Genomic DNA, 13479 nt, shown 5'->3' with positions numbered 1-13479 from the left:
CTGGTAGCAGCAATAGGCTGCAGGAATGCTGACCTTCATCCTTGTCAAGCAATTGCTGACAGAAATCGTGCATAAATACATAATGCAGGATGATCAGACTTGCTTGTGAAGTCTTTAATAAACTGCCTGACATAAGGTATTGGAGGTCAGCTGAGCCACATCCACCAAAGAATGAGGAAAAGTAAAGGACAGTTGCAATTTACTACATGGGCCCACTACTTACATTCTTTCCTGCATCATCCTTGGAGCTGACAAGGTCTTCCATCTCTGCACGCAGCAGCTTATTCATTTTCTCCATCTCTTCCTTATGTTCCATTGCCTCCTCTAGGGCACGGGTCAGTGACAGGGCCTTAGTCTCCTTCTCGCGTGCTTCAGCCTGTGCACGATCCCGCTCCTCCGCGTTCTTTAAGGAAACGTTCTTTTCCTCAGCCAGCAACTAAAACAGTGTAAAAAAAAAATGACCTATTTAACAGTGATTTCACTAAAGCTCTGTTAAAGGATAATTGCAGTGCTCATGTAGTACCCGAGTATTTTTGGGTTAACCCAAATGTGAACAAATTTCAAGGTGTGGCAAACAAAACATGTTAAATGTAACTCACCAATTCTCAACCCACCCACCCAACCCATTAAGCCTCTATGATGCAATAAATTTTTATTTTCTAGTAATTTAATTTACTGGTTTTGCTCTTAAAATTTGAACTAATTATTTTTGAATCCTCCATTTTCTCCTTAACCATTTAATGTTTTAGAATAAGTAGCAAGCTCTGAATGGTTTAAAATCAATTCATGTGCTTCGGATCTCTCACTCACCTGATCAAATTTCTTCTGTTTCTTTTCAAGATTGGAAACAATCTGCCGTTGGTGGTCCAGGCCCACAACTATATCATCCAACTCCTGCTGCAGACGGTTCTTAGTCTTTTCCAATTTATCATAGGCTGATGCTTTCTCTTCAAAGTGCTGAGTTAAGAGCTCAATGTCTTTCTGTAGCTTCTTCTTAGCTTCCTCTGCATATTCCAACGATACCAAGCCATCATCCTGGCGCTTCTTTGAGTCAGTCAACTAGAATTGTATTATACAAAAGACAATGAAAAGTCACATTCAACCCACTTATTTATGCATAAACAGGTAATTGTAGCATTTGACAGCAATGGTGTAGTGTGGCAATTTAAAATACACTGGGTGACATACATAGCCAAATTAGGTGACAAAAGCTGTGTATGTGAAAGGGAGCCAATCCTAATGCAGACCTAGATATAGTTCTTACTACCAAAAACCGTAACTTGTAAGCAAATGCAAAACTGAGAGTGCAGAGATTTTGTTAACTTTGTTAGTGGTGATTTTTGACCTCCCTGTATCCATGGAACTTTTAAAATTCACAGTAGGAGAAAATACAATAGAAATAATGAAAAACTATGCTAAGATTGACAAATATCTAACGTGCAAAAGACAAACTGGCAAATACAAAAATAAATAATTAAATAAAACGTACTGAGGACAAGGTGTGTAGTCCTTGAAAGTGAGTTCATAGTTGTGAAATCAATTCAGTGTTGAGATGAGTGAATTTATCTCAGGAACATATGGTAATCACTGTCTCTGAACCAGGGTGGTGTGGGACCCAAGGCTCATGTACCTCCTTCCAGATGGCAGCAGCGAGAAGAGAGCACAGCCTGGACAGCAGGGATCCTTGATGGTGGATGCTGCTTTCTTGTGGCATTCTAACTGGTTGCATCTGGAGGGGCCACTGCACAGGATCAGAAAAAGCTGCAGAAACTTCCAAGCTCAGCCAGCTCCATCACGGGCAATAGTCTCCCAGCATCTTCAAAAGATGATGCCTCAGAAAGGTGGTATCCATCATTAAGGACCTCCATCACCCAGAACATGCCCTCTTCTCATTGCTACCATTAAGGAGGTGGTACAGGAACCTGAAGGCACACACTCAACGTTTTAGGAATAGCTTCTTCTCCACCGACAGATTTCTGAATGGACAATGAACCAATGTACACAATCTCACTTTTTTTTTCTTTTTTGTTTCCTTGTTGCACTACATATTGAATTTTAAAAATTTTAATGTATTTCTCATTGTAATTTGTATATATTTTTTATTATGTTCTGCATGTTGGCGCGTGGCTAAGTGTTAAGGCATCGGTCTAGTGATCTGAAGGTCGCTAGTTTGAGCCTCAGCTGAGGGAACGTGTGTGTGTCCTTGAGCAAGGCACTTAACCACACATTGCTCTGCGATGACACCGGTGCCAAGCTGTATCGGCCCTAGTGCCCTTCCCTTGGACAACATCAGTGGTGTGGAGAGGGGAGACTTGCAGCATGGGCAACTGCCTGTCTTCCATACAACCTTGCCCAGGCCTGCACCCTGGAAACCTTCCAAGGCGCAAATCCATGGTCTCATGAGACTAACGGATGCATATTACTGTCAATGTTCTGCTGCTGCAAAACAACATTTCACAATATTATTCCAGTGGTATTAAATCTAATTTTGATTCAGAAGATGCAGGTTTGGTGTTGTCAGAGTAGCAGAGGCAAGCAGCTATAGTGCAATTGGCACACTGCAGTCTGTGGTCACGATGAAGCACTGATGGAGGAAACGGATCATCAAGTGGGAGATAATGTGCCAAAAGAGTGGGAAAAAAACTGCAGCAGCATAACAGATACACATACAGTGGCTTGAAAAAGTATTCGGCCCCAAAACTACTTTTAAGTCTTCTAAATTTAAAATATATTGAAATAGGATTTTTGAGCTAATCTATAAAACATTGTGCGTCATGTCAAATCAAAAGGAGAATTCCAAAACCTGTCAACGATTTATTAAAAATTAAAAACCTAAATTGTGAGGCTGAAAAGTATTCATCCCCTTCGTAACTTTTCTACCACCAATTCATCCGATTCGTCCAACTCATCCAATTCATCCCCTTCGTAACTTTTCTACCAATTCATCCGATTCATCCAATTCATCCCCTTCGTAACTTTTCTACCAATTCATCCGATTCGTCCGACTCATCCAATCCGTCCAACTCATCCAATCCGTCCAACTCATCCAATCCGTCCAACTCATCCAATCCGTCCAACTCATCCAATCCGTCCAACTCATCCAATCCGTCCAACTCATCCAATCCGTCCAACTCATCCAATCCGTCCAACTCATCCAATCCGTCCAACTCATCCAATCCGTCCAACTCATCCAATCCGTCCAACTCATCCAATCCGTCCAACTCATCCAATCCATCCAACTCATCCAATCCATCCAACTCATCCAATCCATCCAACTCATCCAATCCATCCAACTCATCCAATCCATCCAACTCATCCAATCCATCCAACTCATCCAATCCATCCAACTCATCCAATCCATCCAACTCATCCAATCCATCCAACTCATCCAATCCATCCAACTCATCCAATCCATCCAACTCATCCAATCCATCCAACTCATCCAATCCATCCAACTCATCCAATCCATCCAACTCATCCAATCCATCCAACTCATCCAATCCATCCAACTCATCCAATCCATCCAACTCATCCAATCCATCCAACTCATCCAACTCGACCTGTTTCCAATGAACTCATAATAAATACCCCCTTCTCTCTGGAAGGTCCAACAGTACGGTAGATTTTCAATAGACCAAATCAAAATGAAGACAAATGAGCATTCAAGGCATATCAGGGAAATGATAATAAAGCAGCACAGATCTGGGGAAGGGTACAAGACTATCTCAAAGGCACTGAACTTATCTCTTGAGTTCAGTGCAGTCCATCATGAAAAAGTGGAAAAAATATTAAACTACCTCCACACTGCCTAGATCAGGCCGCCTCTGTAAATTAGTTGCCGGAGAATAATTGCATTTGTAAAATTGATTACTGTGATGCCAACGGTCACTTTGAGTGAGCTGCAGAAGTCAGTGGCTGCAACTGGAGATGAAGTTCATGGCTCCACAAACTAAGGCCTTGCACAAAAAACGGTATTTGTGGAAGAGTGGCAAGGAAGAAGCCCTGGCTTTAAAAAAAAAAGCCTATCCATGTCTGCAAAGACTTGCAAAGCGTCACTTAGAAGATACTGTAAAGACGTGGAGAAAGGTCTTGGGGTCAGATGAGACTAAAATTGAACTTTTTGGTCTCAACGCTAAGCTGTACATGTAGCATAAATCTAATACCGCTCACCAGCCAAGTAACATCATTGCTACATAAAGTATGATGGAGGTAGCATCATGCTATCTGGATGCTTTTCAGCAGCAGGGACTGGAAATCTGGTCAGGGTTGATGGGAAGATGAATGCTGCTAAATACAGGAAGATCCTGGATAAAAACCAGGATCTTAGCCAGAAATCTTAAAACCGGGGAGGAAGTTCATCTTTCAGTAGGACAACAACCCAAAACGCACTGCCAGAGCAATATGAATTGGCTTGAAATGAAGAAATCTGATGTCCTTGAGTGATTCAGAGTCCTGACTTTAACCTGACTGAACATCTCTGACAAGACCTCAAGATTGCTGTCTCCTGTCAATCCCCAACTAACCTGACTCAGCTTGATCAATTTTGCTCCATCACATTGGGCAAAGCTAATGGAGTTTTATCCACAAAGACTACTGGCCGCAATAGCTGTGAGAGGTGACTCAACTAAGTACTGAGCAAAGGTGGGGTGAATACCTTTGAATGGCTGACATTTCAGGTTTTGAATTTTTAGTTTTTCATGCTTCAAAATTTTCCCTATTTTTTGGGAGTCTACTGTGAAAAAAGTGGGCATATGATTCATAAATAAAAAATCAGTTAAAATCGATAAACATCCCTGGTTGTAATATTCATTTTTGAACAAAGGATTGTGGGCAGAATACTTTGACAAGGCACTGTATAGGCAGCATTCACAAGAAAAGCAAATTAAACACAAACTGTAGTAATTAGGGTTGTGCCAGTTGTTTCAAAAACCAAATGGTTGAAAGGAAGTAGCTGTTTTTGAACCTTGTGGCGTGGGACTTCAGGCTTCTTTGTCTCCTGCCCAATGGAAGCTGCGAGAAGCTGGCATGGCCCAGATGGTGGTGATCTTTGATGATGGATGTGTCTCAAGGTAGCACCTCCTGTAGATACTACTGATGGTGGGCAGGGATGTACATGTAATGTATTGTGCTGAATCCATTACTCCCTGCAGCTTTTTACATTCCTAAGCATTCGAATAGTGTCAGATTTCTCCATGCTGTTGCAACTGTACGCCAGACAAATGGGTAGTAATCCTTCACAATCCTGTTATGTGCCTTCCAGACAGTGAAAAGTTTAAGATGCATGAAAGTTAATCAGTTGCTGTATGATACCAAGTTTTGGAAGTGACCTTGCAGCCATAGTATCTGTGGCTAGTCCAGCTGTTTTTTGTCCAAACTGACCCCAGGATGCTGATGTGGAGACCCTTGAAACCTCTACCATCAAGCATATCTGTGGGATAAGTGATCAAGTCCTAGTTTCAGACCTATTCAGGCCTCCTTAACCCTTTTTAGTACAAAGACAATTGTTTGGGTGCTACTTCATGCACATGCAGAAATTCAGAACTGCATTGCTATGGCTGTAGATTTTCATGTGGCAATAGATCAGCAGTCAAAATCCATTACAAGCCCAGGGACTCTCTCAGCCATCTCACCTATACTTCAACTCATTCTATCTCCTGGAGGGACTCAACTCCATTGTTTCAGTTACTTTGTTTTTGCTATATTGGTCTATATAGGTGTATTTGAAATGCCCACTGTTCTAAACTGTAGATTCCTCTCTAACCAAAGTTTAACAGTCCTTGACTGCATCTCGTTTCCTCTACCTTGGCTCAGGAGAACAGACAGCCTTTCCAAGTCAACACTAATTTTACTTGGTCAGCGTGGATGAGTTGGGTCGGGAGCCTGCTTCCATATTGTGCAACTGTTCATTTATTTATAGACACAGGATGGTATCAGGCCTTCCAACCCAACGAGCCCATACCACCCAATGACACCCATGTGACCCATTAACAGTATGTCTTTGGAATATGGGAGGAAATTGGAGCACCCAGAGGAAACTCACATGGTCATGGAGTGAATGTACAAACTTCTTACAGAAAGTGATAGAACTGCACCTGGGTCTGCACTAACCACTACACTACCATGCGGTCCTTACAGCTCAATCTACCGCAGATCACAATGGGGCTTCTATCTTGCACACAAGTACATCCTCTTTGTCCTTTCCATCCCCTTCCCATCCTCTCTGCAAATTTAAAACTAACCTGTTTTTTCCAGTTTTAACTAATGGTCTTTTGTTTTGCTTTCAGCTGATGCTACCCGACCTGCTGAGTGTTTCCAGCAAACTGTTTTATTTCACATTTCTAGCATCTACAGCTTTGATTTTTCATGCCTGAATATTGTCCAGATCCTGCTGGTTGTTGGCACAAACTGCATTTTCTGTTGAGGAATTGCAAGCAGAATTGAATAGTGTGTATTCAGTAAATTATCCCTGCATTATAAAAGGTAGGTGCCATAAATGAGGTAATTGAAGATGAATGGATCTTGCACACTTGAGAAATTCTTTCAGTGAATTCCTGAATCTGATGACCATGTTCCAACTAAATAAAAATAACCCAGGTCCAGTTTACCACTTATAGTTTGGTCAATAAGGGGCAGAAGTACCATTTGAGGATACTGAAAGAATTTGAAATTACCATGCAGAGGCTGGAAAAGGTTAATTACGGGAAAAATTGGATGGGCTTTTGATTACCTTTTTTTTTACAACTAGAGGTTGAGGGAGAGATATAATTGAGCCCTACGGAACAAATATTGTATTTGCACAGTATTACATCTTGCCTGCAGATAAGTTAGTAACAATGGGGCATAGATTTATTCTACCAATTATCTGAAAAGTTGAAAATAGTCTTCATTGAAGATGACAGGCACGTGAAGCACTTGCCTAAAATGGATAGAAAAGCCATCGCTCTCAATAAATTTAAAAAGTAGCTTGATGTACAAGAATGCAATGAACAGATTAGGACCCAAAATCTTGCACTAAATTTGAATCACATTTCCTTGAGTAAAAGTCTGTAAACCTTAAGTATGTCCATATGTCTGCTCACCTATTAAGGCTGCCATTGAGAAGCTTTACATAGTAAAAGAGCAACAGGAAACATACAAAGACAATTTTACCTGAGTCTGGAGGGCAGAAATTTGTTTCTCCAAGTTTTTCTTTGCTTCTTCCTCCTCTTCCAACTGCTCATGAAGCCGACTATTCTCATCTTCCATGTGTCGCAGTTTGGTGCCAAATGCCAACTTCTGGCGAGTCTCTTCTTGAAGGAGCTCCTGCACAAGGGATGAGAAAATAGAAGGTACAACATTTGTGAAGTGGGACAAAAATATTTCATGTTACTGGATACGCTAGAACCTGAAACACTCCTATTTCTCTGTGAGAGAAGCACCAGAGTCAAACAATGAAAATCTGATTATCAATGGGGTTTGTGATGCACCACCAACTTGTAAAGTAGGCCATCTCCAAACACTCATTACATTTTCAGTAAGGTTTCTACTTGCTGGCCCCCATTACTGTCTCCCTCTCTCTTCAACTAACCTTATTTCTAAAAATAACAACCTAACCCCCCCCCCCCCATTTAGCACCTTTGTATTTGTTAACTCCAGCTAAATACCCTCTCATGTAATTTCTCTCAATGCGGAGTAATAGAAAACAGGAGGAATTAACATTTTTGCTTAGCTTGGTAAGCTTTTATTCAAAAGGTGCTATACAGATCAGAACTGGGATTTCAGCTTTGTACAAAGCTAATGACATGGATGATAAGGAGTGCAATGTACCAAGCTTACTAATGTATTAGCTGAGAGGGTAGAACAGAGGGACCAAAACAGGTTATAGGCAAGAATGTCAAGTTATTCTCCTTAACACAAAGAATTACAAAAAGAGATTCTTGTTCCCCCACCCCAATGGAGAACAGTTAATGTGGACAAAATCAAACACTTAAGAAAATGATATTCTGGTCCTTACTGTTAATATATCTATAAATTTTAGTGAAAGACCAATTGAAAGTAAATCTGTTTCCTTTCCCCGACTTGTCTTACAAACTGTACCAGTTTAAGTATATTCCTTAATTCCCTTAATATGTTTTGGATATTAAAGGATATGGAATTAGTATAGTAAAGTGGCACTGAGTAACAGATCAGCCATAACCTTACTGAGTGACACACCAGCCGCAGGGATCTAAATGACCAGCTACTGGTTCTATTTATCATGTGGTTACAAGCTTTTTAAAAACATAGCAGTAGTACCTTCTGATAATTAGAAAGCAGCTCATTTTAAAACGTAAATATCATTGAACTTTTAAAAAAATCATTAGCTTCTCACCACTTAGAAATTAAAAGTAACTTCAAGCTTCAGGTTATTGAAGCAATTGTCAAAGTACGCCTGTGATGTAGACATTTCCGAGAAAGGCATTTAACAATCTATTTCTACCTGCAACTTGAAATTACAGCTTGCTAGGTCACCTTAGAGCAGAAGCTCCCAACCTGAGGTCTACAACCACTTTAGTTAATGGCATAAAAAATGCTGGGAACTCCTGCCTTAGAGGGTGGTTAAGTGTGGTTAGCGTCTTGAGATATTGGAGGATCTTAAGGCACATGCAAGTCAGACTGGGAAATAAAGACAATGGTGAACCATGAGTGTTTTTGTAATCATTACAGAGTGCCTGACAACTGAGCTGGGATTTGAACATTACTGGCCCAGATCTCTCAATATTAGTCCAGTAACAAATCACTATGCCGATAACCCCTATAGTTCTTAAACAGGAATAAAGAAATTCTCAGTAAACAATGTGCAGTAAACAATTTATCATGGATTAAAGTAGCTAAAGTATAGAGGTGAGGAGGAATTTCTTCAGCTAGAATGTGATAAATCTGTGGAATTCATTGCCACAACTGCCTGTGGAGGCCAAGTCATTGAGTATATTTTAAACAGCGGTTCATAGGTTCTTGATTATTAAGGATGTCAAAGGCTATAGGGAGAAGGCAGGAGAATGGGGTTACGAGGGAAAATAAATCACTGATTGAATGGCAGAGCAGATTTAAAGGACCAAATAGCCTAATTCTATGGAGCTCTTATTTTAAGATTCAATACCTTAGATTTGTAATTTAGAAAAATAAAGAAACTTGAAAAAAAAGCACAAATCCGTTATAAATGTTACATACCTGGGCGTCCTGCAGGTGGGATTCCACTGTGCTGTGGTCCTTAGTCAGTTTAATGACCTTACTTTCTGCTTGATTCATGAGGGTAGAGACGTTGTCTAATTCATTCTGCACAAAAAAGAATAAACTTTTCAATTACCAGGACTAAGGTCAAGTTACGTCAGCAAACCCCGGTCATGAATTAAGACACTGCTCCCCTCTCTGGTCACTTCCAGACTGGCAGTATCGATGAAACCTAATTGCCTTTATTACCCCCAAAACAAGAGCCTTGTTGATAACTTACTGCAACTGAGGCCGAAAGCAGCACCAGTTTTAAATAAAATTCAACTGTGACCACCTTTAAAATTTTGATAGCCCTTTAAAGCCTTTAAAATTATGGTTCTATTGATGAGTTCAAAAATACATTTTTTAAAAACAAGGAATAACCACAAAACACAAATAATAAACTAACAATTACTCTTTACTATAGCTTCCTGACCACTCAATTGGTTGGTGCTTGCACACATGGTTATATGGCTTTGAATTACAAACAACATCTCAAAGACTGAGAGCAACATCCAGCTTGTGCTTTTACCTGAAGCTTGCAGACTTTCTCACTGAGCTCTGCCCGAGTTCGATCTCCATCTGTGCTTTTAACCTGCAGCTCCTGCAACACTGACTCCAGTTTCTTGCGTTTGTGCTCAGAATCTGCCTTGGCCTGCATCAGATTCTTCACCTCAATGCTCAATTCATTGCGTTCATTCTCCAAGCCTTGCTTAGCCTTTTCCACTCCAGATCTGAACTACAGGGAGAACAGATTCAGTCAGTTCAAGTTGTTAGAATCCAGTCTAAAGCAATTCAAAGTCACATCTATTACTTCTAGGCATATGTTAAATGATGCAGTGCTTATGTTTTCAGTAATGAGATTACCTACAAATCTGGCAAATAGCACAAGAAATTCAATGCTTGTAGCTCTGCTCGTCAAATCCTTTATCACCTAACTTCTGGGAGTATTGTGCATTTTCGATCACCATATGACATGTGGGTGATATTATAACAGACTTGCAGTCACAAGGTTTAATAAGATGGAACTTAGAAGAAGATAAAATTAACCATGAGATATATTTTATTAATTATAAATAGGTTGAAATGTAGATATGGAGATGCAATGAAAATTCAAAAGCAGTGGTCATAAAAATTAATAAAGTCTATTGATAGAATTTCCTATAGCCAGTAACTAGACTGTAGATCCACCTGAAGAAGTGCCCGAAATATTTTAAGAAACAGGATGAGTACGGGGGGGGGGCGGGGGGGAGAGAAGAAAAGCTACGGTGTTAAAACAGATTACATGGAATACAAGAAAACCCAAGGGGTGAACATCCATTTTAAGATTTTTTTTTAAAAAATCACTAGCATATTCAAGTCCCAAATAGGTTTCTGTATTTTTAGTGCACAATTTATGTACAACTAATGAGTGATTGTTTTAACTGCTTGGTAAATGGGAAAGGGGCAGGAGGGGTTTTAAATTCATTGCTCAAACAGAAGAAAACATCATTTTCAAAAAGGATGACAAATTCAAAATAAACATTGTCTGTCAAAAAAACACAATCATTTTTTATTTTATAATTCACTATTCTCTGCTTTGACCTCCTGACAAAGTGTTTCGCCCCATGAACTGTTAGCAATTTCTTCCCCTCACACCCCACTAATGCTGCTTGACCTGCTGGGCTCGTTTGTTGCTCCATATTTTAGCATTTGCAATCTCTGGTGTTGTCAATTTTTGAAGACTGATTTCAGATGGACGTGAAGGTAGCACTTTCTCTCAGTAAATTAATTTCCCCCATCTTTTATTACAGGTTCATCAGCTTTATTCTTGATGCCAGCAGAGAAACTGACATACCCGTTTTGTCTGCTCCAGTTGCTCAGACAGATCCTCCACAATCTGGGAATGTTTCTGCCTCATTTCTTGAATCTGCATTTCATGAGTTTTAGCTTCATCTTCCAGAGCTCTCTTCATCTGGCTCACCTCTTGCTCACGCTTTGCTCTTTAAAGATTTTAAAAAGGGAGAAAACAAAGGTCAACACTCAAGTGTAGAAAAGTAGTTACAAAAAATTATCAAGTTCATAGTACTGAGGGAGACACAAAATTTAATTAGTACCCCAATTACCAAGATCATCAAGTCCTTCTGCTGAAGCTTGGCAAACATTGCATAATCTGATAGTTTAGTGCCATACAAAGTAATCACACATTTTTGGAGGTGCCATCTTTCAGATGACAAACTCAGTCCACTTGATGAACAAGATCTCCAAGCATCATTCAAAAGGTAGGTGTTCTGGTCAGTGTTTTGCTCCCAAATGACAGGGAAATAAATATCAATGATGGAAAAAAACATCACCACAAGGCAAAGTAGTTGCTGGGTTTACCTGAACACTGATTTCACTTAATATGGTCAGCTCCGAAATATAACTAGCCTTAGGATTTAACAAAGCACTTCAAAATGCAAGTTTTTAAAAAAATTTTTAATGAGTTTCAATACAAGATGGCATTATTAACAAGTTTAAAGAATTTGTAGTGCATATTCACAATAACTAAAAAGAAATCTAATATTACTGAAACCTGACATTAGAAAGTGCTTGCTAAGTGTGACAACAAATAGAGTTTGTCAGTTTACTTTTTCTTCAAAACATGTGGAAAACAGCCAATAGGAAAATAGGCACCTGTCCCTTAAATGAATTTCCAAAAGGAACTTTGTATCAATTATCAATACCAGCAGAGGCTGCAACTTGAAATTCTAAGCACATTGATCCTTGCAAATATACTCAGTCCCTTTGTGTGATTACCTGAGTTCCTGCTGGGCAGCTGTTGAATCAAGAGTATCTTCCAGCTCTGTTTTCAAAGCTTCTAGCTCCTCACCAAGATCTCTCTTCTGTTTGTCAGCCTTACTTCTGGCTGCCCTCTCAGACTCGAGATCCTCTTGCAGCTCACTAATATGAGATTCCAGCTCACGGATTTTCTTGAGGGCCGCATTCTTGTATGAAGATTCTTCTTCCATTCTTTAGAACACAATGAATCAAGGAGGGAAAGAAAATTCACACATTGATGTTTGCAGGAGAGATCAGCATTTATGGTAAGTTATTTTGCATTAGCTATAATGTAAATTGAAAAAACCAAATTGAAATACTGAAGTAAATATCAAACATTAAATCTATAACAGGAAAGGCCTCTAGAGGACCAAATGACCAATGCAAAGGCAAGGAACATAACTATTAAGGAGTATGTTTATCTTCTCCACTACACTCTTAGTACAATTTTACCTGGCCAGTGCAGCCTGAAGTTCGTCTTCCTTCTTGGCCAGCTGTGCTTTAAGCTCTGCAATCTGTTGTTGTAGCTCAGCAATCTGGTCGTGCAAATCTGATGAATCTCCCTCCAACTTTCGACGATTCTTCTCCAGTTCCTGTCGCTGTTTCTCCTCCCTCCTCAGACGGTCTGTCAGGAAACAAGCAATGTAGAACTGTAGTTAATATACTGTTAAGACTGTTGGAAGCTCCAACCCTGTTCAGGATGGAAATGGCTATTGAATACAGGGAATTTGAAAGTCCACCACCCCCATAATGGACCAATTATGCTCAAGTGAACTACCTAAATAAAATCTAATACATCAAGTTAGTGCACAGTACTTTTTACCTGAAAACCTATCCTTTCAAAAATAGAGTAATACTTTTGTTTAGCTGTATTCATGGGTATTCCTATATTGCTGAATGGCAATTAAACTTAAGCATAGAGGAAAAAGCATTTCTATAGACCATTCTCTCCCAGGATGCAAATATGATTCTCATAGGGGGAATAGCTGTAACCATAAACTCAGTCTCAATTTTTATACTTTTAGCTTGAAATTGGTTCCAAATTTGTCCAGTTACCGCTAGCTTAAGGATAAATTGCTAATAGCCTCCTGCCTTACTCTGATTCTACAAGTGATACTGCGAGCATAGAATCAGATTTGTCAGTACATTGGCTTTTACAACCAAGTGCACGTTCTTCAAGATGTACCTCAGGAGCAAAAAACTACCAAAGAATCCATGTTTAATCACTGAAATCCACTCATGGGCATTTTAGTACCTAGCATGGTTTAAATGTGATTTTGATTGAACACTCGATTCCTTAAGGTTGCTTTAGCTGGGGGTAATAGTGAAGATAAGCTCCCACTACCTATTAAATGCTCCCAACGGCGTGCATATCAAATAGCCTCTGACAACCGAGTCCATCTCCTGGCCTTCGCGTGTGGTTTAGCTACTAAGCCTGGTGGAACTGTTTCT

The 13479-nt window shown here is 39.8% G+C and overlaps 1 protein-coding gene across 3 annotated transcripts in view; it reads right to left on the bottom strand.

Annotated features, from left to right (window-relative positions):
- Positions 1 to 13479, bottom strand: part of LOC134354008 (myosin-9-like) — a 113008-nt gene that overhangs the window by 19879 nt on the left and 79650 nt on the right. For all 3 annotated transcript variants that reach the window (XM_063062656.1, XM_063062655.1, XM_063062657.1), the window contains 8 exons: positions 12481 to 12652; positions 12007 to 12219; positions 11066 to 11210; positions 9761 to 9967; positions 9190 to 9294; positions 7150 to 7302; positions 811 to 1059; positions 224 to 436 (listed from right to left, as the gene is read on the bottom strand). In XM_063062656.1, the coding sequence (XP_062918726.1) occupies positions 224 to 436; positions 811 to 1059; positions 7150 to 7302; positions 9190 to 9294; positions 9761 to 9967; positions 11066 to 11210; positions 12007 to 12219; positions 12481 to 12652 (1457 nt within the window). The remainder of the gene's footprint in view (positions 1 to 223; positions 437 to 810; positions 1060 to 7149; positions 7303 to 9189; positions 9295 to 9760; positions 9968 to 11065; positions 11211 to 12006; positions 12220 to 12480; positions 12653 to 13479) is intronic.

Source organism: Mobula hypostoma, chromosome 11 (assembly GCF_963921235.1).
Source record: "Mobula hypostoma chromosome 11, sMobHyp1.1, whole genome shotgun sequence".
Lineage (NCBI taxonomy): Eukaryota > Metazoa > Chordata > Chondrichthyes > Myliobatiformes > Myliobatidae > Mobula > Mobula hypostoma.
The sequence above is the reverse complement of the archived record's forward strand: the minus strand, read 5'-3'. Positions and strand labels throughout refer to the sequence as shown.